This window comes from Anser anser, assembly GCF_964211835.1.
Source record: "Anser anser genome assembly, chromosome: 4".
In the NCBI taxonomy this organism is placed as follows: domain Eukaryota; kingdom Metazoa; phylum Chordata; class Aves; order Anseriformes; family Anatidae; genus Anser; species Anser anser.
This window is the reverse complement of record NC_139724.1, coordinates 76539924-76564876: the sequence shown is the minus strand read 5'-3', so window position 1 is coordinate 76564876 and position 24953 is coordinate 76539924. Positions and strand designations below refer to the sequence as shown.

The 24953-nt window shown below is 42.1% G+C and overlaps 1 protein-coding gene across 1 annotated transcript in view; it reads right to left on the bottom strand.

The window, feature by feature from the left end:
- The window catches only part of ATRN (attractin), a 151017-nt gene that overhangs the window by 68465 nt on the left and 57599 nt on the right, over positions 1-24953 (bottom strand). Inside the window, exons 11-23 of the mRNA XM_083834774.1 lie at positions 22183-22267; positions 20269-20489; positions 19013-19134; positions 18354-18492; positions 16788-16969; positions 14343-14559; positions 12878-13063; positions 10387-10620; positions 9526-9663; positions 3654-3747; positions 2717-2769; positions 962-1056; positions 335-413 (exon numbers count right to left, since the gene is read on the bottom strand). Coding sequence (XP_083690900.1) covers positions 335-413; positions 962-1056; positions 2717-2769; positions 3654-3747; positions 9526-9663; positions 10387-10620; positions 12878-13063; positions 14343-14559; positions 16788-16969; positions 18354-18492; positions 19013-19134; positions 20269-20489; positions 22183-22267 — 1845 coding nt within the window. The remainder of the gene's footprint in view (positions 1-334; positions 414-961; positions 1057-2716; positions 2770-3653; positions 3748-9525; positions 9664-10386; positions 10621-12877; positions 13064-14342; positions 14560-16787; positions 16970-18353; positions 18493-19012; positions 19135-20268; positions 20490-22182; positions 22268-24953) is intronic.

The window sequence follows — 24953 nt, the reverse complement described above, 5'->3', positions numbered from 1 at the left end:
AAGAGCCAACCATCCAGAATAATAATGCTATAAAATTAACCATTCATCTGAACATGACAGTGTTAAGCTGCACTGCACTATCAAAATCACTGTATGCCAAAATATCACGTTCCTAAAAATTAAATTAGCTCCTCCACTGTTTCCAAAATACACCATTAAGATGGAAAAACATTGTTCTTTTTAACATTTTACTTCTGCCCCCAAGCCTAGCATTAAAGAGCATTATATAGCAAGTTCATGGGTAATGACAGACGTTTCCTCAATTAAAATTGTGTTTGTCAAAAACTGATAACTGAAACAATGTACCAAGCAACTTAGATCATGCTAATTTTACCTGCAAAACTTGTTGACCAAGTAATATTGAGGTTGAAATTTTTAGATGCGTTGATGAACATGTCCAGGTCTCTGTTTTGCTAGGGGAAAAAAAAAAAGAATAAAAAATAATTTTTACGATAAGCAATTTTACTGTACTGTTTTCTAGCAAACCTTCACTGACAAAAAAATCTTGGAATTTGTTATTTACGTGAAGCAAATACATCAAGCATCATCACATTAAGCAAATGACAGCCTAGAAAACTATTTCCATTTTCTGAAAGCAGTATTCTCCTCCCCAAGGAAAGCATAATAAAGAACAAAACAAGTCATGTGCATAAAACAAGAAGAACAGATACACGAGGTATGTGTTGAACAGCAATCAAAACTAGAATTGCTCAGTAGTTGTTTAAACAACTGTAAAAAAAATCAGCTGTGGTTCCTATGAAATTTTACTGTGGATATTTGAAACTGCGTGGCCAAGCAAAGCTCAAAAATATCTTGTTGCTTTGTGGAACTGGACACACATGCCACGTTAAAAGACCACCTCTGGAGACTCACCATACTGTAAAACTCATCCTGTCCGTGGCCAGGAAAAGACAACCATAAATCCAAAGGGTGATGTTTAAAGAGAAAGTAGAGAATTTACCTCTTCAGGTGTTGCTACAAAGTTGATTGCTGTGTAATAGCGATCATCCTCTTGAGAAAGGCTGAAGGTGAACTGATAGTCAATGAGAAGAGTATCTGAAAGGAACGCATAGAGAGAGTCACCCCACGTCTTGGAGCAGAACAAACTTCTGCAAAGCAAGGCAAAGCATTACAGTACAGCACTCCTTGAGCACAACTAGGAGTCGCTACGCTGCTATGAATGAGTCCAACCTATGCACGATCCCACACAAAAGGGACAGACTCATCCTTTTGAAGTTAAGCCTAGAGGGCTCAACTGGAACGAGCTTACCTTTTTCAGACAAGAGCCTCCAGACCTAATCTGAATGACTGTTCATACACATATATTGAAAAAAAACAAGCCAAGACATTTACTTTTTTCATACTGCAGTACCTCCACATTGTTATGGAATATTAGTAAAATAAAATAGTCCGTATAATCCCCATTTAGAAGGGGATTAAGTTCCACACCTAAGTTTCTGTACACCAGTGGAGTATACAGGGAGGATGTCTACGGAGCAGCTGCTTGGTCAGGATCCAGCTGCCATCCTGCTCTCCATCACATCATGCCCTGGCATGGCAGGACCACTGTTTGGTCTGCCAGCGTGCCCTGCTGCTCATGTCTGATTAGGTTTTGGGTATCATCTCTGGTAACTGACGGTGCACAACCAGCTTTGGGGATACATCAGTATCCTTACATTTCAATACCGTTTTCTTAAAACGCAGTGTTCTGACCTGTACACAGTCCCAAAGCCATGCAGAGGTATTCCAAGCAATAATAAATATGAAGCTATACAGCAGGTATTGTTTTTCTCTTAATGCCCTCCCTTGCTGGGTAGACATGGGCTAGACAAGCCTCTGATGTATACCTACAACTTTTATGAAGCACTAAGAGAGAAATTTCCACAGAAGAAAATCAAATGAGACTGAAATTGTACAGCACAAGGTTGTTCTTGTGAGAGCTGTAAATTTCTTTTCCCCCTTTTTGTCCACTTTACCAGCAGTGCTATTAGCACCAATGAGGTGGGTCACCCTTGCAAATAGATTATCACGAGATGTCATCAGTGTCCTTGCTTCGCTACGCAAGCAGACTTGAAATTTGTTAAATAGAGCACGTTGCCAATTTCTGCGTTTCACAAAAATACTATCGGAGACTTGTTCCTTTATGTAATTTAAGATCATATCTGTCCATGCTTGCCAGTGTGCTGATTGCTGGTATTTGCAAATAGAAGCTGGAGAGTTTCCATTAAGTACTCTGAATCTTGGCAATGTATATTTGAGTTGCACAGGAATCCAACTGTTCATTTCAGAGGAAACATGGCGATTTTGAAGCCTTACCCAACATGGAACAAAATTTAAAATTAAAAATAAAAACCGCAGTATTTCACACTAGCAAAAAAATCTAAAAACACGCCTTGATTTTTACTTACTTAGGTATATATTGCAAAGTATTTTCCAGAAAACCAGATTTCAGTTCAAGGTCATGCGGAAAAAAAAAAACAACAACAAAAAGAAAAATTTTGTTCTGAAAGTTCCAATTGCGACAAAGACTGTATCAAGAAGAGTACACTGGTTTTCTTTAAACAATGCTTTAGTGAAAGTTGAAGTTTTCAAAAAGTATTTTCTAGTCCTATCCTTAATCCCTTGCATTTTAAACTGATCTGAGGCAACTGAATTTTAAATATATTTCCAACGTCATACATTTGTTATCTACAAACAAAATCCCAGCTATACTCACAGTAACATGTTCCTTTAAGCGGATTTCCCTGATATCTGTTTTCAACTTCACACCTAAAGAAAATAAATATTTTTAATTATTTTTTTCAGATCTATTTATTCCCAGCCACTAAAATTCATAAACCATCACCTGTTCCAACACAGTACACAACTACAAATAAAAGATATAGGTCTGAGCTGTACTGAGCTTTTAAGAAATTACGTAAATCTCCAAGATCCCTGCAAAGCAAACTATAATGCCATTAAAATAAAATACAAAATTATGGAAATTAACTTTTGCATCCACTTGGAAGGTATTTAACAGTTCTTCACAATGGATGGAATTGGATTGCCACAGTCAAAACCTAAAGTTTCCATTTACACGTATGTCCATTTTAGGATCTAGTCCTATAAACGTTTACTCATGTGAGTAACGCTTCAAAAATAAACCTGGCAATGAAATTATTTGAAACGAAATTATTTCCACTAACATGACATTAAAAGCATTTCTGTTATGTTACAGAGAAACCTCCAGCAAATTTGTTGCTCTGAAATAGCTCCATTAAAATGCTTGAATGTCAAAGTCTTGTTTCAGATATATTTATATTCCCCCAGAACAGAGACTGAAAATCTACCAATTAAAAAGTAACTAGGATAAAGTAAAGGCTTAAAACAAAATGGTGTGCATAGTTTGGGGGGTGGAGGCATTATTTTTCACCCCATCCATCCTGCATGACAGTTGAAACGTTCTTAAAATAGAAAGCTTCGAGAAATCATTTTGTTTATGTTCTCCCCCCAGGGGAAGCATGGCTGGCTGCACAGTCAATGAAGTTAGTCAACTGTCAGCAGGAAGAGATGAGTAGAGACATCATAAATACAGTCATTAAAAAATGTAAGGGGTTCCACGCCGGTATGTGCGTGGCCTTTTGATTTCAACTTAGAAAGTGAAAGGAACTCACAGTTGACACTCGTCTCCTTTTATTCCCTTGGTAGTGCAGAAACATTTCCCCGTGTTTGTGTTGCAGACAGAGGCATGGCCATTGCACTTGCAAGCTGTTGAGCAGGGGGGGGAAAAAAAGGATGCAATGTTGAACGAAGCAAGAGAAACAGATTTGAAAGCAATTAAGTCCTTTAGATGCCAAACTACGATACATCAGCAATTAAAGTGTACATGGAAACTCTTCTGGTACTCTGGTTTCTTTGTGATACTAAGGGCTGCTAAAAATAGAACCGTGTGTCAACACGGAGGGAGTGCAGGTTGCAGGACTGATGTTTTGTATGAAATCACGATCCAAATGGGCTTTTTTTTTTAGAGTCAAAAATCTACCTTCCTCTCGTGTTGCTAGATAGCACTAGGGATATCGTAACTGGTAAGGAAAAGATAATATTTGGAATAATTTTGGGCTTGCTAGCACATTTCACTCAAACTCAAAACTCTTGAGAGAAAACTGTGATCACTGTTTTTTGTAAGTCAAGCAAAGCTCCTGGTGCCTTTAGGGCTGTTTCTAGAAATAAATAGGCCTTTGAGAAAGTACTGTCATCAAAGGAAGTGCATCTGCAGTGTAAAACCTTTGGTGCTGAGAACACGATGTCCATGCTGAACGCACTTTGTGAGTGCCCCAGTGCACTTTAGAAATAGATTTAGCCTGGTCTCACAAGCTGGATGCCCCCCGGTCGTGGGTAAAGCAAATCAGACATCAGCAGGTTTGTGGCATGCCCAGAACAGACCAGCTCCATGTACTCTGCAATTGCTTGAGAGATGACCCCAAGTGTGGCAATGGGGGCGTACGGGAGGTTTGCTTCAAAAGAGTGCTCCTGATTCAAATTAAAACGCTAATGCTGCCACGCTTCGAGACCTTTATGCATGAGGAAGTAGTGGAGGCACATACAAAAACAAAACGAGACAAAGTTGTCTTTGAGGTAATCTTGACTCTAATTAGAATAATGGATGGAAGAACTTCCAGGCGGTAGGTGCCTTTCAGGAGCTGTTCTGCCAATGATCTGGAAGATGCGTTCATCTGGAGCTAGGCATGGCAGAGCACGCAACGTGAAAAGGGAAAGAGTCACAGAATCACAGAATTGTAGGGGTTGGAAGGGACCTCAAGAGATCATCGGGTCCAATCCCCCTGCCAAAGCAGTTCCCTAGAGCAGGTTGCCCAGGTAGGCGTCCAGATGGGCCTTGAATATCTCCAGAGAAGGAGACCCCACAACCTCCCTGGGCAGCCTGTCCCAGTGCTCCGTCACCCTCACCGGGAAGAAGTTCTTTCCCATGTTGGTGCGGAACTTCCTGGGCTCCATTTTGTGGCCATTGCCCCTTGTCCTGTCCCCACAAACCACTGAAAAGAGGTTGGCCAAATCCCTCTGTCTCCCACACTTAAGATTTTGTAAACATTGATAAGATCCCCTCTCAGTCTTCTCTTCTCCAGGCTGAACAGACCCAGGCCTCTCAGCCTTTCCTCACAGGGCAGATGCTCCAGGCCCCGTATCATCTTTGTGGCCTTCCGCTGGCCTCTTTCCAGGAGATCCCTGTCTTTTTTGTACTGGGAAGCCCAGAACTAGACATGTTTAGAGTCCATGAAGAGGAGATCCCTCAATGCTTGCTGGAAACAGAATGCTTAAAGGCTGGTGTCTGCTTATTCAGAAACAGGGAGGTGGGTCATAATATCCTAGGATGGTTTGGGTTGGAAGGGACCCTAAAGCCCACCTAATTCCAGCCCCTGCCATGGGCAGGGCCCCTTGCTGCCAGCCCAAGCTGCCCCCAGCCCCATCCAGCCTGGCCTTGGGCACTGCCAGGGATGGGGCAGCCACAGCTCCTCGGGGCAGCCTGAACCAGGGCTTCACCGTCCTCATAGCAAAGAACTTCTTCCTAATATCTAATCTCAACCTACCCTGTCTTGGTTTTAAACCATTTCAAGGTATGTGCCAGAATATTCCCCATCCTGAATATTCTTGCCCACCTTGGACCTTATTTTATGAATCCTTTTGATGCCTTCTTTGTATTGGCATGTAACGGGAGCTCTGTTGTATCAGAGATGCTTAATTGTGCTTCTCAGATGTGGATGAGTGGTTTCCTAGCAGCAACACGGAACAAAGTATGAAGAAGCATAAAGGGCTATTGTGGAAACAAGTAGATGGAATGGAGATTTGACAAAATAATTGTATTCTGTGAACCAAACACGCTTCTCATTAGCGGCACTAAAAATTAATTCTTAATACTATTGAGCATGCCTTGTACTTCCTTCTGCTTTAAAAAACGTACGCGGAAATTTGTTTGAATGTTCAACATGAATGCACGCAAAGATAAGGAAAAAATTCAAGTTTCATGTTGTTTAGATGAAGATCACTGTATCTAGAGCATTAACGCTTGGACCTTCCTCGCTCTGCTCCTTAGCCACGTGTTTATCGGGAGGATTTAGCACTCAAACATCTCTATTTAAAGCAACGACCTTATTTACCCATGTTCCTATGAGCCCCATTACTGGAGATCATTCGCTGAAGGAGCGGAACACATACAGAGAAGAGAAATGTTCTCATGGCTATGGAGGCTGGAAAGAAACTCTTAACAAAACATACTAAAAACCCTCACTGGAGTCTAAAAGCTTCCCCCCAGAATCTGATGCTAGAGCAGAAAGCCATGATAACTGGAAGTGGCTTTTTGACTGGGACTCATGGAAAGAACCCGAACGATGAAGCAGAACCACCCCGCAGCGAGTCCCCTTCCACCTTCTTCACAAACCACGGGTCACGGGCTTGCAGAGACGGCGAAGAGGATCGCCTCTCCTCCTCCTGCGTTTGTGCTGGGCCAGCACCCCGAGGGCGGCACCCACCTGCCTGGCACCACGCTTCCACGCCGAGTGCTTCAGCTGTCCTCCAGGCAGCCCGGGGGACGAGGCAGCCCCGTGCCGCCAGCGAGCGACCCGCGGGGGCGTCGAGCAGCGCTGCCGCAGCAGCGATCTCCTTCCAGGCAGAACAGCGCCTTCCGTTCTCTTGCAAATAACTCCCTTATCTACCGCTAGCATATTTTCGCGGGGAACTTTAATCAGAAAATTCAAAAAAATCCTGAATGCGGAGAAAGCACCTTGCAGCTATTTTTACATTTGATGTGCTGCGTTTCCTGCCCTTCCTGATTAACACTGCTCCGCGTCGGGCACTTCCTAAAAGCGGCTGCTGAGCAGCGATTTACCTGCCATTTAGTTGTTATCTGCCCGGCTCCACAAACACCAATGCCTGCAATGATACACAAACAATTCTTCCAGAGGTGACTGCAGTTTGTTAAAAACTCTTAAGTACAAGCGATACAGCAAAGTTCACCTGCCCCGGTGGCACAGAGCAGCAGGAAAAGGCATCTTATTGCATCCAGTCTGCCCTTCCTTCTCCTCCTGGGCTTTCCAAGAGCATCAACACCCCTTCCAGCTCTGCCCAGCCTTGCCTGTTTGAAAGGCTACTGCTGTCCCTATACGGCTGCTCAACCTCCTAACATGTCATCAGAACTGGAAACACCAAACATCCACATACAGCAGTCTGGAATATTTGTTTTGATGATATTTATGATCCCCGTGTTGCTGGGGCCATTGGGTTGGCGCTGCAGATCCGCACGGCCAAGAACAAGGACTCTAAGCGTGCAAAAGCACAAATGCTTGCACATCAGGATGGAGAGCACCAACAGCTGTCTGCAGCACAGACCACGGGCTCTCAACCAGAGCAGCACACAACACTGCACATAAACGCCCAAGAAGAGTAGGATCAGCACATCACTGATGGGAAAGGAAGGAGGGACCACAGCTTTGAGGAGACAGAAAGCAGGAGTTTGCTCTGCTGCCCATCAGCTGATCCTCGTCTGAAGCATTTCCCTCTGGAATCCTTTTCATGGAGCGAAGAAATTACCCATCGCCAGCAGTCACTCCGGCTGCATCAGATAGGATGATTTACTCTCGATTTCCCCCTTCCGATCCATGTCGGTCTTTCTGCCCAACTTCCTGCCTCCCTCGTTCTTCAGCCATCCCAGTAAATAGCATTAAATCACAACAAATTAAAAACCTGGGCCCAAAGCACTTGAGAGCAAAGCACTTTTGACATGAGCTACTAGTTTCATCAGATAGAGAATGAATGCTGTTCCACAGTCTCTCAACACATTTTCTAATTTCTTTTTCAGGCATCTGGATGACTTTAGTCTATCATTCGTTATCTCAACAACAAACTATTTTTGGACAATCCTCATATGAAAGAGTCCAAAGTAACATACTCTTGAATTTCCACACGCGTAGAAAAGCAACAAATATGAAAAAGGCACATTGTGATCCAATGATTAAAGCTGAATGCTCAGAGTAGGATTTTATATTTTCTCATGCCAACTCCGTCTCAATGTATTCATTCCCGCACTTCAAATTATCTTCATGCAAAATGAGTTTAAGAATATCAGCAGTATTTAATCTTGCAGATAATGTTCTGAAATAAAGTGTCAAAGATGCACCTTTTCCTTTGTAGCAGTGTCATTGTGCTGTCATAAATTCATACCCCAGCTACTCCAACACCCTTTTCTCTACGTAGGGCACCCCTGCCCCACTGCTACTCATTCAGAGCACAGCCAGGCAAACAATATTGTGAGTCTTTTCATACTCTTTTCATAGTCTTCATAGTCTTTTCATACTCATTCTCTCATCTTTTCATACCCTTCCTGAATCAGTGCACTGAGGGGTTCTTCCTCATAGCCTCAAACGTCACCTGCTTCTTGCTTTAGCGAGCAGGACACGTGTGCTCCAGCTGCTGACTCCCACCTTGAACCAAAAGGCCAATGCTACTCGCACTATACATTAGATGAATTTCGAAATATTTTTTTTCCTGGATTGCCTCCATACTTGGAAGGAGCAACTCAAAGTCTTCAGTGTCTCTTTATTAATGACCTTAATTTATTCTTCCAGGATGCATACAAACCACCTGTGCTCACGTCACAGAAGCACTGTTACTACTCTCACACCACACAATGTTATTTCTGTTCTACCTTTCCCATCGCTGTGTCCAATTACAATCACTCCACCTAACTATATTCAATTAAAGCTCTTTGGAGCAAGAACCATCTTCCCTTACACCTGCTTATCACCTGTCACAGCTGGATGCTGGTTTCAAACTGGTGTCTCCATGCGACAATGCTACAAAACTTGCAGCAATTCTGAACAATATTGCAAGGTTCAATGACAAAACTCCAAATCTCACATGTTTATTTCTCTGTATTACCAAAGAGAACTTCATGGGTCCTTCATGAAAGAATTCTTTCCTTTTGTTAACTGGATGTTACACAATTGAAAAAGTACTTTGTGTCAAAGAGACCAAAAGCTCTTTGCAAACTTAAAATTCAATTTTACAAGGGATCACATAATCCCTCAACTGAAACCCAGCCAACCCCTCAGTGAAATATGGCAATCCTTTTATGAAGCAGACATCTATAATAATAAATGCACAAGACATTAACCAAATGTAATAGAATGCAGAAATTAGATAAGCAGAAATTTGTCCAAGACGTTGGGATTAACACTGTTCCTTTTCAAAACAGGACTGGCAAACACTAAAGCTAACCCATTTCTCAGTGTGGTCATTTGAAACTTACACAAAGGAGGGTAAAAATCATCTTAATCTTGCGCAGCGCGAGTCAAAGAATTTCACACCAAGCAATTTCTGTATCTTTGATTTGAAGAAGCAAGGATTGTGCCTTGCTCGCAGGAAAGAAAAAATGTATTATCAGGCTATAATTTCAGTTAAGATAGTAGAGGAATGAGTGAAGAGCAAAAAATCAAACATCAAAGACTCCAGGACGGGAAGACTTAAGGCATCACTTACGCTGACACGTTCCTCCGTTAGTAGGATCGCCGTAGTAGCCAGAGATGCAAGTTTCACAGTGCTTGCCAGTTGTCAGATTTTCACACTTCTCACAGATGCTTTCGTTTACACACTTACTGTGCCCATTGCACTGGCAGGCTGAAGAAAAAAGAGAAGGATGAGTATTTGTGCTCAAATACAGCATGTCACATAGCACCTCTGCGCTCCAGAGAGGCTGACTGAAACCACTTCACACAACTTCCAAAGAGGCTTTTGCAGTCTTGCTACAGATACATGAAATCAAAGAGAAGCGTGCACAGAAAACTTGGAATTTAAAGCAACACACAGTAAACTGAACTCCAAACAACTACGTGAATATTGGACAGACTGGTCGGGAAACAGCAGGTGGGATAGATATACAAGGAGGAACAGGAAGGAGAGGTTTTAGCAGCAGTTGAGTAATTTTAATTCTATATATTTAGTGTCAAATATTTTATTTCAGCATCTCCCTAAGCATTACTAGGAGTTATTCAACTTTCAGGGAAAGAACAGTCTTTTCTTTTTAAGAACCCCAAAAGCAAGTAAGTGAATAAAAGTTAAAAATCTCAATTAAGGTTTGAAGAAAGAAAAAAATCTCACTAGAATAACGCATGGATTAAGGAAAAAAACACAGCTAAATCTTCACAAAGCAAATCTCTAGAGCTTACTTTACCTTACAACTCCTTGCATCTCAAAACGTGTTATTTCTCATGTGTCTTCCAAGCTCTTTTTCTCCCCCCATGTGGGAACACAAACATCACCACCATCTTACGAAGTCGCTCACCTTGCATTTAACTTTTGCTACCACTGAAACGTTTGACCAGTTAAAACTTCCTCACTTACCTGGACACTGAATAAAGGACCAATTGTACTTGTTCTCCGCAGGACACATGCTGACATTAAGGACAGGCTCCAAGCTGTGTTTCCCTGTGGCAGACGGGGTTGGCATCTTGACGGGCCCTCGATAGGAGCCTTCGATGCACTTGCCCTTGCCGGTGTTGCTGGGGTCGGTACACCACCCGCAGCCCGGCTGCTCCAAACAGTGAGCGCACGTGCAGTAGCCCGAACAGTTCTCAGCTGTAAAAAACAAATTGTGACATAAGTCACCGTCTTAAAACACAGGAAACAGTGAAAGCACAACGATTTGCATATCTTTTGTGACCTAAAGTATTTCTCTCCCCGAAGTCTGTAAATATTTTCTCAGATACTCACAGCAAGAAGTATATCTGTTCATTTTTATCAGCATATTTATTCCAGAATCTAAGATAACTACAAAGACTGAACCAACTAGTGACTTATGAAACAATGCAATACATATGTAAGGTTTTTCCAACCAATACAACCCAGAAAAAACAGAGCTGAACGTTCCCACCTACAAAACATCTCTGCTTGATCCACAATGGGCTAGACTATAAATGAGTTATCCAGAAGCAAAGACTTAAAAACTAGTTGGTTTACTTGTTGGTTTACTTGTTCTGAGTATTTTAATATCACACACTACAATTTCAAGTCTTTATCCAAACCAAAAGCACAGAGTAGAAACAGAGAACACAACTTAGGGTGCTCAGAGGGCCACATGCAAATCTGCGATCAACTCAATCAGGGAAAATGCACTGCTGCCCTTTCACGGCTCCTTTCTCAAGTGGGATTGTATTTCAGGGATGACAAATTCTGTACATATGCAGAAGCTTTTCTACTCCTTTCCAAATATCTTAAAAAATATGTAATGTCCCAGGGTGTAGGCGTGGGCAGGGCTCCCCCGTCCCCAGCAGGGCGCCCCCAGCAGATTCTGTGTTCCAAGGAGTAGAATTTCTATCTTGTTTGTTAAGTTGACAATATTTGCCTTTAAAAATAAACAAACAAAAAAACACAGTAGTAGAAAAACATTTTTTTCCCATTATTTCAGCCTACTCGTCTCCTGCCTGATGCTTCCTCCAACTTTTGACCTCTGGCAGCATGGGAAGTTCACACTCATCTTCGAGAGTCACTTGAAACTAATTATCTCCATCTCTTGTTTTGCAACACTCTATTCAGGCTTATTCTCAGCAGCTTCCAGAAGTTCATGGAGCAACTCAGAGTGCACAGCACCCCTCCTGTGGAGCACACACACTCTGCTGCCCCGAGAACCCCGGCTGTCCTGCCTCCTCTGCCCACACATGGCTCCTAAAGAATTCAACATAAATTAATAAAACAAAAATACCCAGCCACGTTTTAAATTTCTAGGCTGTTTTCCTCCCGGTGTGAAAACAGAAAGCAATAATTCAAAGTGCCATAAATCTTTTACAATTTCCTCACCTCTATCTAAAAAGAGAAAAAAAAAATCATTTATTTAAAATAAGAAATCCCTACTGTGGCATATTCACTGACAAAACTTCAGAGTAAAACACTCGTGTAAACCATAATTTGGATTTGATGAGCTGATATTAAATTAACATGGCTCAACATACGAATAAAAGAGATACAGAAGATATGCAAGAATAAGTTAATCACATGCAATTATGTAGCAGCTTTAATTTGAAGGCTAGGGATTCAAATAATGAAGCAAGTACATCTCCCTCTGAAAAGAAAAAGTTGAGATTTCATCTTCTCAGCTGAAAGTCTAGACTATCTGCCATTTAGCTGAACTGATAGTCCCTGTAATCAGGATTCTCTTTAACTCTTCACATGACACAGAGGACGCCGCAAGACCGAGCTGCACACTGCAAGCTCTTGGGGTCATGAGTTGTTATTTTTGAAGAACCCTCTGAATACAACCGTGCAGGATAATGGATCTGCGTAACTCTGCCAGCAAACATCTACAAACGCAAGACTTCAGTGCACCTGCTAAGATCACAGAATCACAGAATTGTAGGGGTTGGAAGGGACCTCGAGAGATCACCGGGTCCAATCCCCCTGCCAAAGCAGGTTCCCTACAGCAGGCTGCCCAGGTAGGCGTCCAGACGGGCCTTGAATATCTCCAGAGAAGGAGACCCCACAACCTCCCTGGGCAGCCTGTCCCAGTGCTCCGTCACCCTCACCGGGAAGAAATTCTTTCCCAATTGGAACTTCCTGGGCTCCATTTTGTGGCCATTGCCCCTTGTCCTGTCCCCACAAACCACTGAGAAGAGGTTGGCCAAATCCCTCTGTCTCCCACACCTCAGGTATTTGTAAACATTTATAAGGTCCCCTCTCAGTCTTCTCTTCGTCAGGCTGAACAGACCCAGGCCTCTCAGCCTTTCCTCACAGGGCAGATGCTCCAGGCCCCGTATCATCTTTTTGGCCCTCCGCTGGACTCCTTCCAGTAGATCCCTGTCTTTTTTGTACCGGGAAAGAAGATGCAGAAGCAATTACTCACGCGGACAGCTGCTCATGGTGTACCACTCCATGCACTGCCCATAGGGGAAGGAGGCCACGTAGGCGTTGGAGTCCACGCACTGCTTCATGTTGCTGCACCACATGCACTCGGAGCTGCCGCTCGTGCACTCCCCGCACATGGTGCGCAGGGCACAGGGCGTGCGGCACTGCTTGGCGCTGTGGTTAGCTGAGGGCAGGAGGGCGAGAGTCAGCTTTTTCCCAGAAAGAAACAAGTAATGAGTCCCTAGGTAGGTTATTCAGACTGAAATATAGTTCAGTATCATGGGCTTGAAACATTTTGTTTGTAAATATGCGAAATGCACTAAGCACTGTAACATCATTTCTCTTATGCATCCTCCATGAGTGCTAACGCTTTTTAAGGTGGACAGAAAACAAGTTAAATGGTATTATAACTGTGATCTTTATATTTCAATAGGTTTGTTGATGTGGTCCTTCGCCATTTTCCCAACCAAAGTGCTGGGAATCACAGAATTAGGAAACTTGGAAAAGACTTCCAGGCATGGGGACTCCACCACCTCCCTGGACAGCCCATTCCAGCGTTTGACGGGAGAAGCTCCACTTTTTAAATTAACACACTGGGATGTGTTTTAAGTTATTTGATCGGTTACACACATAAAATGAGTACCGAAAGCAAAACCAAGTCAGGAATTTATGGTGTGAGCCAATGCTTCATCATCAGTTTTAAGTGACTGTTTTCAGACCATAAAAACAAGTCAAAGCTTCAAACAGAACAAAATACGATAAAGACAAAATGTTGAGTTAGGATTCCACATTCATGATCTGCACCCTGCACTTCCACAAAGAACAATTTAAAGTGGTGCAGCTCACTTACAAATGTTACGTAATCCGCCAACTTTCTTAAAATTTAAAAAGGCACTAATTGGTATTCAGAAATAATCAACTATAACGTAGAGTTAACAGACCAAGCCATTTTTAAAAAGATATGTGGTTCCAACAAAGCTAGAAGACATTTCCCAAAAGCAAATAGCTTCTTTTTCAAAGTTCTCGTATCTCCAAAGTGTCTTGCCCAATTAATTTCAAACTTTGATAAAATCCTCCTCTGGCTATGGAGCATGGCAGGGGAGGAAGGGGAATTCAATTGGAAAGTAGCTTTTATTTATTTATTTTTAAACAGTAGATTGCTCCATACCATAATTAACCTAAATGTCACATTCAGGTATGCAATGTAGAGAAAAGTAATTAAACTCTAATGTACTTTAAGCATTTTCGAGTTAACACTCTAAGTGTAGAGCTATTTATAAAACGTCCAATTTTGTTTGAAATACCTACACGAGACATTTTCTCAGAACCACTTTTCTTTGGCAAAGTCACGAAGCAGCCAGCTGTAAATATAATGAATGGGATCCTGTTTACTCTTTAGGAAATATAAATACCTATCAGTCAACCTGCCCACCACGAGACAGACTAGCTGGAGCTATTGTTACCTGCCCTTTCGCAGACGCTGCCATTGACTTCGTTGATACATGTTGCTGCCTTCAGTCCCTGCTGGAAAGGCTCAGCTAAATAACCACAAAATCCAGCGTCGCTTGGTTCATCAGGGAGCCACTGGAGCAGGGTGTTTGTGAAGGGAGACATGTCCTCCCAGCACCAATACGACACGTTGATTTTCCTCAGTCCAACCCACGGAGTCAACATTTTGGACTAGAAATAAAGTAGAATGGTAGATTTAATACGCAGCTTTATTACCTTTGGTATTAAAAGAAAATAAGCATCACCATATAATGCTCTTAAGTAACTTTGACAGGTTTGGTGTTGCAAAAACGTATTACAGCAATATGTTTCCCTGTAGCATTTAATTCAGATGGCACTGAGATAGAAAAATTCTTCTGGAAACACCATTTTTTATTTTTTAAACTACATTTCTACTTATCTCTACCAGGAGGGGCACAGGTCAAACATTCACACCAGCTAACTATGAAATTAACTGCAAGTCGCTCTTTATATGTTTGTGACTCCTATAAATGGCTAGATACTTTAAAAAAAATCTGGAGCTACTTTGAGAAGAGGAAGAAAACTAACAGTTGCCTACATAATTTAAATAATACCATCTACCTATTCTACAGCTTGCTAGGAGAGCTCTGCTATTTGTTTGTGTGTATATGCGGGGGTGGAGGAGGAAAGGAGAGAGAGAGCAGGTCAAATCTAAATGAGTATTGCTCCACTGGCAAAAAAAAACAGAAACAAAAAACCACCTTGGTATGAAAAAACCCTAACACAACTCTTTCCACTGGCAATTTATTTTTTGGCACAGGTTTATTTTGGGGAGAGGCATTTTAACTGCATTGGTACAGTATGTTATTCTCCTGCTCCAATCTTTTCTCCAGCAAAGTGCTTCGGTGGCACAGCTGTCCCAGGAAGGCTTCAGACCCTACATCTTCCCTCGCTGCCTAACAGCCGCCTACTTCAAACGGATTTTATGCACTCTTAAGCCTTAGAGCCGCAGCTCCTAACAGCAACATTACACAGCACTACGTGCCAACACCGACACGTTTCCCTCTTTTTACAAAACATCTCTCCAGAGCTTAGTTCAAAAAGGAGGAACTGCGAGGCGCAGCCTCCCCCAGCACGGCACCATGTGCCACTGAGTGGCACAAGTTCAAATACCAGACGTCGGCTGGCCTTTTAGCAAAGGCATTTCCCCCCCTTACAAGCACTTAATACTACTATCAGCTTAGAAGGGCTAATAGTCTACTTCGATTTCTAGGGCTCACATTTAAAGGATACTGTAGAAGAAAAAAAAATGGACGTGAATTTTTTTTGTTTCCTCTAGCATAAAGGTTCAAGCACCGTTATGGAAAGGTTGACATGTGTCTTTAGGAATTTACACTACACTTAACTGTTCCTGGAGCTGTTAAGAACCACATACTTTTACAATATCCCAGGCTTGGCTTTCTGTCTTAACAAAAGGTTTAACAAACCACCCAGAGTGAATTGTCCCTTACCTTTCATTGGCTAAAATGAATCCCCTCCAAAACCCTGTAACTGTTGGAGCGCCACTTTAAAATCACAAAGGGGATCAAAGCAGAAAACGCTCTTGTTTTGAAAGGGCAACATTTCTCTTCAGTACTTAACTATGCTCTTCTCTGAAAAGTACCAATCCTACCTGCCTCCAGTCTCATTTCTCCCCAAATAAAACTTTTCCTAACTGCCAGCCCTGAGACCCAAGAGGAGGCACTCTGACACGCTGTCAAGCCATAGCAGCTTTGCAGCTCAAAGCAGGCTTTCAGCGAAGCTGCGCAGCATCCTTCTTTGCTAGGGCTTTAGCACCACCTACACAACCTGCCCTGAATGCCTCTGCTCTTCCGCAAGTGACTGGAAAAAAAAATATTTATTTTACTGCTGCATGAGGAGGGACAGATTCCAATTCACTTCTCGCTCAGACAGGAAAGCACCTGCCACTAAATCAAACATAAATAACTCCGAATGAGCCAAGCAGGTCTGCAGAGTAAGAAGCTGACATTTTAAACAGTGCTTTCCTGAACGGAATAAATAACTTTAAATGCTTTACTTTAAACACCTCTGGTGTCCCCAAAGGGACCTTTATTTATAAAACGTTGTGTACATGTCACAGGAGAACCGCTCACACTCCTGTTGCGGTCGTGTATCCCACAAGAGAAATGCGCACGTGATTTCATTACAGAAAGCGATACCTCTGAGGCAGCGTGTATGTTTGTATTTATCTTTCCCATTTACATTCTCTACAATTTCTCTTCAGAAACACCCATGGGGTATGTTGAATTTCAAAAGAAAAATCAGTCCTTTTCAGTTAAGAGGCATGTCTGCTCTGCGCAGAGCATACAATACCACAGCAAGGTCTCTTCCACAGTCAGAGCTTAATTACTCAGAGGACATAAAAGAGAAGCACTCACCGAAGACTGCATCTTCTGCAGCTCCTTTAGAACAAATTCTACCTTCTTCTGGGTCGTGAGAGAAGCCAGCGAAGCACCATTGGACCTGCAGGACAGCTTGGCGTGATCGTAGTTCTCCTTCGCGTTCGTAATTTTCAAGCAGGAATTGCTAACCAAATGCCAGTTTGTTCCACAGATATTTTCTGGGGGGGGGGAAAAAAGGAAGTAAAACCAAGGTGCAAGTGGCCTTCACAACATTCAAAGTGGTGACAGAGCTCTTCCACCTAAAACAAAGCCTACAGCCCCATCCAAAACCAGCGCGACTCATTGGCATGCTTAGAGCCATCTAGGCTCAAATCCTACAGAGAAGAAAGCTGCTTAGGGGAGCTGAAGTGTGACATTAGCACTTGGTTATCTGCAGCAGGTAGTCAAAGCACTCGAACATCAAACAGTAAAATCATTTCAGAAAAAAACAGTGAAGAAAAGCAAATCTTGCTGTTGGTTAAAGCCATTTGTTCACCCACAGCTGTAAGGATACCTTTCAACAGAAGAGGGTGGTTGTGCTAATTCTATCCTCAGCACCAAACTTCCAACATTAATCCCCGTTTCATCTTAACAGCAGCCATGCCCACTACAGAAGAAATCCTTAAGCTCTGTGGTACTTCTTCCCCCCACTCATACCTACACTTATGAGAAGCACAACAGACGTTTTCCATGTGAATTTCTGTAGTGCTGATGTCTACCTCCAAAGTCTTGCTTTAGATTTATCTAACAGATTGAAAAGCTCTCAAGTGTGTTTTTTTTCAGATGGGCTTTTTACCCCTTCTTCTTTTCTACGAGAAATTAAACACCCCAGGCTCTTCACCTGTCTCATTAAGAGATGTTTTTCTCGCTCTCATGGCTCTTCTCTGAAGCCTCTTCATTTAGTCACTCTCCCAGACTAGCAGAAACCAGACCTGGACATGTCCAGACCCAACAGATTTAGGAGGCAAAGTTTCTCCATACCCATTTATATGTCCTGTCCGTGTTGCTTTTCTCCCTTCTCCACATTTTATTAACTGCCAATGTCGATCACTGAAGATGCTGCATTTCTTTCCCAGTCACCATGAAAAAAGAAGTTACTGTGGAGGGGACTAATAATCAACTCCTATGAGCTCCCACTGGAAACTCGCTAATAAGAGAATTTTCCTTGTGCACTTAAGTGTTATTTGCCTAATGCGTCCAGTATGTGCCATTCTGGTTTTGCACAATTCTAGTTTCTAAAATTAAATGGCATGCATTATTAAACCCAATACCTTACAGAAGCCTATTATATCAACAGTACTGCTTTCATCAAATGAAAAGAGAGAGATGAAATACAGGCTAATAATTATACAAATGATCACATTTCTCTTCAGACAATTGGGGCTGAAAAATATTCCATCACACTTTCTAAATTTACTTGAAATAGAGTTTCATACCAAAATTGGTATGATTAAACAACATTCTTTATTCCAGTTTAGCCGTAAAAGATCACGGATTTGTTTAAAAAAAAAAACACAACTGGGTGAATTTGGAGTTTCTTACACAAACCCAAGCAACACCTACCTGGTAAAGCGATGCACTCCTGATTCCTAGGTTCCCACTGGCAGTTCTGATCCATGGCACAGCTTTTACAACTTGTCCTTTTACTGCAGTAATAGGCAGGGTTATCCTTAGGACAATTCTCATAAGCAGTAATAGGAACCTAAAATAAACAGCACAGGTGAAGATTTTTCCCATCCATGCGGTGTCGGTCTGTAACTCTCTAAGACTGGCACACTACAGCTGACATTTCAAACCCAAAGGACAAGCTGTATGTTCAATGGCTGTGACGCTAGACAGCCCGTAGCATGCATTCAGGATATTCCCCCAGGCTGGCATGGGACATCTTCCTCACTAGAGCTTTTATTAAAGGGTTAGGTTTTTTCTAGGGAGGGCTCTAAGAGCAAACCCAAGTGGCTATGTGCCTTGGTGAACCTTCCATCACAGTGATGATGAAACCCATCTCTTCCCCTGCCCTTAGCCATACTCCTCACTGAACGAGCAGAGAGTCCCACAAAAAGCCCTCGGACCAATTTGAAAATACAGCTCTGTAAGCTGTTCAGAGCTACACATGCACTGGAAATAAAGAAACATCAGGATTCATAATACTGACGGGTGAACACCTGGATATTTGCTATTTCAAAGGCTACACGTAAACTACAAAAGTAATAGAGAGAGTTTACCTGCTCCTCTGTGCAGTTGTTATGCATTGAGATACACTGGTCAGTGCACCATTGACAGTTGTTTGTATTTGCTGTACAGCTATAGCAGTCTGTAATCTGATCACATTTTTCATTGTCTACAACTATTAAAGAAAAAAACCTGCATGACCAAAAACAGGCATTTCCTGACAGAGCTCTAAGAACTTGATTACATACAGCAAAAGATACAACCAAACAGTAGCGCCGGGAGATTTTCCGTTATCAGCTTATTAGCAAATCGGATACTTTCATTTGACTGAACGGACAGAAAACCGCATTCATTTGCGCCATCAATCATTTTTAGTACCCGAGGATCATTAAAAGACAACAGCAAGAAAATGCACCAAGACATTGAAGCGGGTGAACTAAGACGGGGCACGCGAGTTCAGTCCATGCACACGCAAACGATGCCAGAGGACATTTCACAAGGACAGCGAATATCTCCCACCGCAGGCCCATTTTGCTGAAAGCCTGGCCTTCAATTACGTGGAGCATTTTCATGCAAAGCTTGAACTTTCCACTTCATCTTTCCAATTGCTTATCGCCTGTGTTTTGTGAAAATTTATTGTACATTGAGAGCCCATCAAAGCAATGTCCCTTTACATCAATTTCTTTTAAATAATTAAAGGCTACAATCTATTATGGAATCAAGGTTCATATAATTCAATTCAGAGCAATGAATGCATTGGGATAAATTGTTGAAAAGTTGTTAAAAAGTTATCATACGGGAGAACACAGGAATCAGACCTTAAAACAAATGTTCTTTCTGTATGCCCTCACCCAGACAAGACTGTAGAAGGCAAAATAAAGCAACTTTCCTTAAACTCTCCTCGTGCTGTCTCCCTTGAAGAGCCCAGGACAACACCACAGGACCCAGACCCCCTCCCTCCCTTGCCCCACAGCGATCGTCAGCGAATTGCTGGCTCTCACAAGGTCAGTTCGTAAAGCAACCATCTACAGAGCAAAGGTCCGGGCCCGATTCCTGGCTGATAATGTCTGTTTGCAATGCGAAAGTAAGCACAGGCGGTACAGTACGGTACGAAAAGATATGGAGTGAGAGATGCCAACATGCCCATGGCAGAGGTAGGTCTCTCAGGGGCACGTACAGAAACAAAACCATAGCCCCCCACCTTGAGCTTATTCCCATAACAGCATAAAACTACCTCAAGACAGAATTTGGAAAGGGAAATATCCCTACGTGCCTTTGGAAAGGGAAACGGGAAAAGGGCGACACATACCTGGCCGGGAAGGACAGTCCTCAAAGACCTTTTGCTTCTGCTTTACCGTCGCCATTTCCCAGGGGACGCAGCCCAGAGAGGTGGCAGCCCACACGCAGCGGATGCCAGGGCCCGCTCGCAAGCAGGCTGTTTCGTTGTCGAAGGCTTCGCATCTCTCCGGGGTGTATTTCAGGATGTCGCTCAGGAGGAGGCTATTGAAGCCTCCAAATATATACATGGTGCTAGACAAAATGCAAGGAAAGAACTAAAAATCTGTGCCTGTTTTTATAGGCCGTGCACTGCTGCGGCTCTGTTTTATTCAGGGTGTGGGCAAGGTGCTTTATTATTTTCCAGCGTGCATAAATCCAAATAAATAGATCTTGCTTAAGGAAGGCACTAAAGAAAAGGTCAGTCAAGTTGCACTATTACAGAGAAGCCAGAGAATTTCAGTACGTGGCTTTTGAGACAGAGTCAAACCTATCCAAGATTAGGGCAAAAATCTGGGTGACACCTGATTAACACAATACATAAAATGCTGCAGAAGGGCAGGATTCTGCTGTAGAGAACAGTGGCAAGAAAGGAAAGGAGGCCAACATGGGGGAGACAGTATCACACCATTAAACCAGCATTCGGGAACTGTGACAAAACAATTCAATGTTGTCACGTCTTGCTACGCTGCTGCGACAAAACCACAGTTATTCTCCTGGCTGTTAGCAACCGAGCAAAGAGCCATTGTGGCAACTAAAGAAAAAAACAAAATAATGTTTTGAGGCTAGAAAAAAAGGTGTTTTTTGTTGTTGTTTTTGTTTTTAAACCTTCTCTAGCATCACAACTGCTTTAGGCATAACATCAGATTTCATTAGTTACACAAAAATACACCACCTCAGAAAAACTGGGCATCAATGTTTGCAAATGTATATTTAAGAAGACAGTGAAGAAGAGTTGATGTAGAAGAGTTGATGCAACTGAACGAAAGTTTGGGATGAATAATGAGTATTTTTAAACAGTACTTTCATCCTATTTCAGAAAAGGGTGCAGAGGCTTAACTGTTCTTCATGGGAGCAAATGGACAACTGGTATTCAGTGTACACTGAAACAGATACTAAGATTTTCAGAGACAAGAGTATCTAGAAGCACATATTCCTTTAAAAGTTGACAGAAGTTTTCTACCTAACTTACACTGTGCTTTACATAATATTCCTGATTTACAAGAAATATCCTCAAAGGGTGAAGGAACTAGAATGAAACACTGCTAAGAAATACCCTGTCCCTAAAGACCCCCTCAAACTCAGTTCGACAGACTCAAACACAGCAGCAGCCACTCACCAGAGAGCACAGACATTGTTACAGTGATATAATGCTTAACACTAAAAATCTCACCTGTGATTTCACCTAATTTCTATATATCATGTGACTGGCAGGTAAGAGCCACACAGAATTACAAAATATCCGAGTTGGAAGTGACCTACTAGGATCATCAAGTCCAACCCCTGGGTCCCCACACGATACGCTCTGTAAACTAAAATGCAGCCAAGTTTAGACACCACAAGGAAAAGTAGGATTTCAGAGACAAAACTTGCCAGTGAGGCTAAATACAAGCAGAAGGAAACAGAAATATGAAAAACAGATTTTTTCAAAAGATTTTTTCAAGAGCTAATTGAATTGAGACAGTTCAAAGTGCAGAAGAAGGGCTGATAGGGACAGGCATGTACTGAAAACATGACGAGTGAAGATCTGAAAAATTCAGATTTGCAATGGAAACTCAACCCTCTGGTCTCGGCATCCTTACACATCCACACGCAGATAAACTCTGTATATAGTGTGAATATATGTATCTCAACACGCACCCATATAGGTGGCAGCAATGTACACAGGTGTGTAAGTGTAGTGAGGTATGAGAAATGCCAATGCACTGCAGCTTGTTTGCGTCCTTACCTGTTGTACAGCAGAGCAGAATGGCCGAACCTGTTCACATCGTGATGGAGACCCGGGCGAGGAAGAACAGACCACTTATTGCAAGCTAGGATTAAGGAAAGATTATTTCAGAAAAGCACCCTTGGCATCATTAATGACTCAACTTAGGTAGCACTTTTCTTCCTGAAAGATCCCAAAGTGCTTTAATCTACAGCGAGACGATTCTACCCATCAGCAAAACATAAATCTCTGGAGTGAAACAGTGCTTTCATAAACTGCTCTGTGTTATCTTCTTTTGCAAGACTGACGACTTTGCCTTCACCCCAGCTGCCACAGTATGACAAAAGGGGAAAGGAAGGATGCAGTGGCTCTGTGCCATCATCTAGACTGATCATAAAAAAGAAAAGTTCTTGAACAAGGAAAGCTTCATGGCCTCATGTAGAAGAGATTATTAGCTCTTTGGCAATCACGTGTAATTAAACGGCGGTGACTTGAGTTGTGTTTTTTTTTTCATTTACTACTGGAATTTTTCACTGCATAACAAGTTCAGTTTTTATCTGTTTATACGTGAATTATTTGCAATTTTGCCCCAAACCAGTATCACTGAGAACAGAGACTTATCTTTTTTTTTTTCATTGCATTTATACTCCTAGAGGGTAGATATCCATGTTTTTAAAAATATTTTTCAGTCATCATAGCTTAAGGATTTTTGGTTGTTTTTCTCTTTTAATATAATGTGAGATTATTCCATTTTTTTCTATTAGCATAACATTTATAAGTTCTGCTTCATTTTTTACTTGGTTTCTCAGGTAATTTCTTCCTTTAGGCAGCATGAAAAAAGAAAACAACCTAAGAAACATATAACCCACTGAGCAATCAAAGGAACAAAAGCAGGAAAAGTCAGTCCAATTCCTACCACTTCAGCTTTGCAAGGTGAATGGGATCACCTTGGGGGCTAACATCCCAGAGGCAGTTGTGTGTAATTTATGCAATTAAGGCAGAAAAGTCAATCTGCTGTGAAGATCTACAAAGCCCCGAAATACTTGCAGATTTTTAATACAAGATAATACTGTTGTTACATGGACCGTGCCTCTGAAAAAACAAAGTCCACAGACCCAAACTAGTACCTAAACAAACCAAGAGAGCAGGGAAAAACAACTTCATTTTTTCTTTATGAAATTTAATTTGGAGAATTGTTCGGTAAGAAAGCTGACCCTAAACTATGCACCTGTACAAAGTTTTATTCAAGTGATGACAAATAAATGACATAAGGCCCAGTTTGGGGGTTTAATGCTTGGGTAAATTATGATTTTGAAGTTTATTTTTAAATGTCACTTGGTCTATTTTTGAGAATTTAACCTAGCCCAGCATCACTTGTGAGACAAGCATGCATGGTTCCAATTTTTAACGGGAGACTTCAGCAAAATTGGACAGCAATTTGCAATTTTTATCCAGCAAGTTGTGAATTATGCGATGCCAAGAAACATATTTTTCTAGATTAATAGAAGGCCTGGAATGTTTTGCTTTCTAAGCTTCTTTCCCATCTTTACCAGAAGATCAAGTACTGGAAAAAATGACTGATTCTGAAACTACAAAGAATTCTCTCCTTCCTGACTTATGAGTTAAGCCAACCCTAAAACTGACAATGCAAAGGATTTTATTAAATATATTACTCAAATAGAACACATATGCTCAGAAAACATATGAAAGGACCTGAAAACATCCAGCCTCTTTCTATGCTTGGCAACAGAACTGAATTTTTGAAGGGATAAATAGAAAAAAAATTAATTTCTCTCCTGTGGGGAAGAGAGATGATAACATGAGTATAGACTATACAAATATCTCCCACTATATTAAAAAATAATAAAATTAAAAGCTTATTTAGAAATGCAAGAGAATGGTTACTTAAACTACAGTAAGTGGATTTTGAGACAGGCTGCCAGTGAAGTTTCTATTCTTGTTTTAGGTACATCCCATATGCGAGATTTGTCTCCCTAGAGACAAAACTGCCCCAGGGTAGGAAACTCTTTTATAAAGGCCAGAGAGACTCATTTGGGGAACACGAGGTGCTAACTGGTCATTGCAGCGCCCAGGACATGGGAAAAAGGCTGTGAGCCTGCTCTAGCCAAGTGCTCGCCCAACCTGAGAGTCAAGGCAACCCAAAAGCTCGTCCTGAGAAGCAGTGGGAATGCTCACGGGTAGGGGCAGCTGGACTGTTACCCCCAAACCTCTCAGACCAGGCATTAGCTGGAAAGTTTGGATGGAATAAGCTCCAACCTGGTCAAGTGCTAGGTAAAAGGATAAGAATCATTAGTGTGTTATTTTCAGGTCTACCTGATCTGCAAAGCCCCGAGAATCTCAGCACACATCTCGGCAACGTCTGTCCGCATCCCACAAAAACAACTCTACGTCCTCACGACACCCAGTGCACGTGGGCTGACTGCTCAGAAGTTTGGGGAGAGCAAGTAAGAAAAATTTGATGAGATAAATAAAACAGGTCCCTACAGAAACAAGTTCTAATGGTGACAGTTAAAGAGCTGACCTGCCTTTGAGGCCTTTAGTTTAGGCTGAATATTTATTCTGATTTTCTCCAGTCTCCCTACCAGCACCCTAGGGTGTTCCTGGTTGTGCTCCTGGTCCATTTCCCACTGTGTTACTCACTGAGATGAGGCAGAACATGCAAGCAAAGCTGCCCTGCCATAAAGGGAATTAAAAAAGTGATTTATTTTTTTCTGAAGAGTTGTTCTTTCCACTTTCCAGCCTGAGACTCTCCCTAAGGAATGAGAGGACAC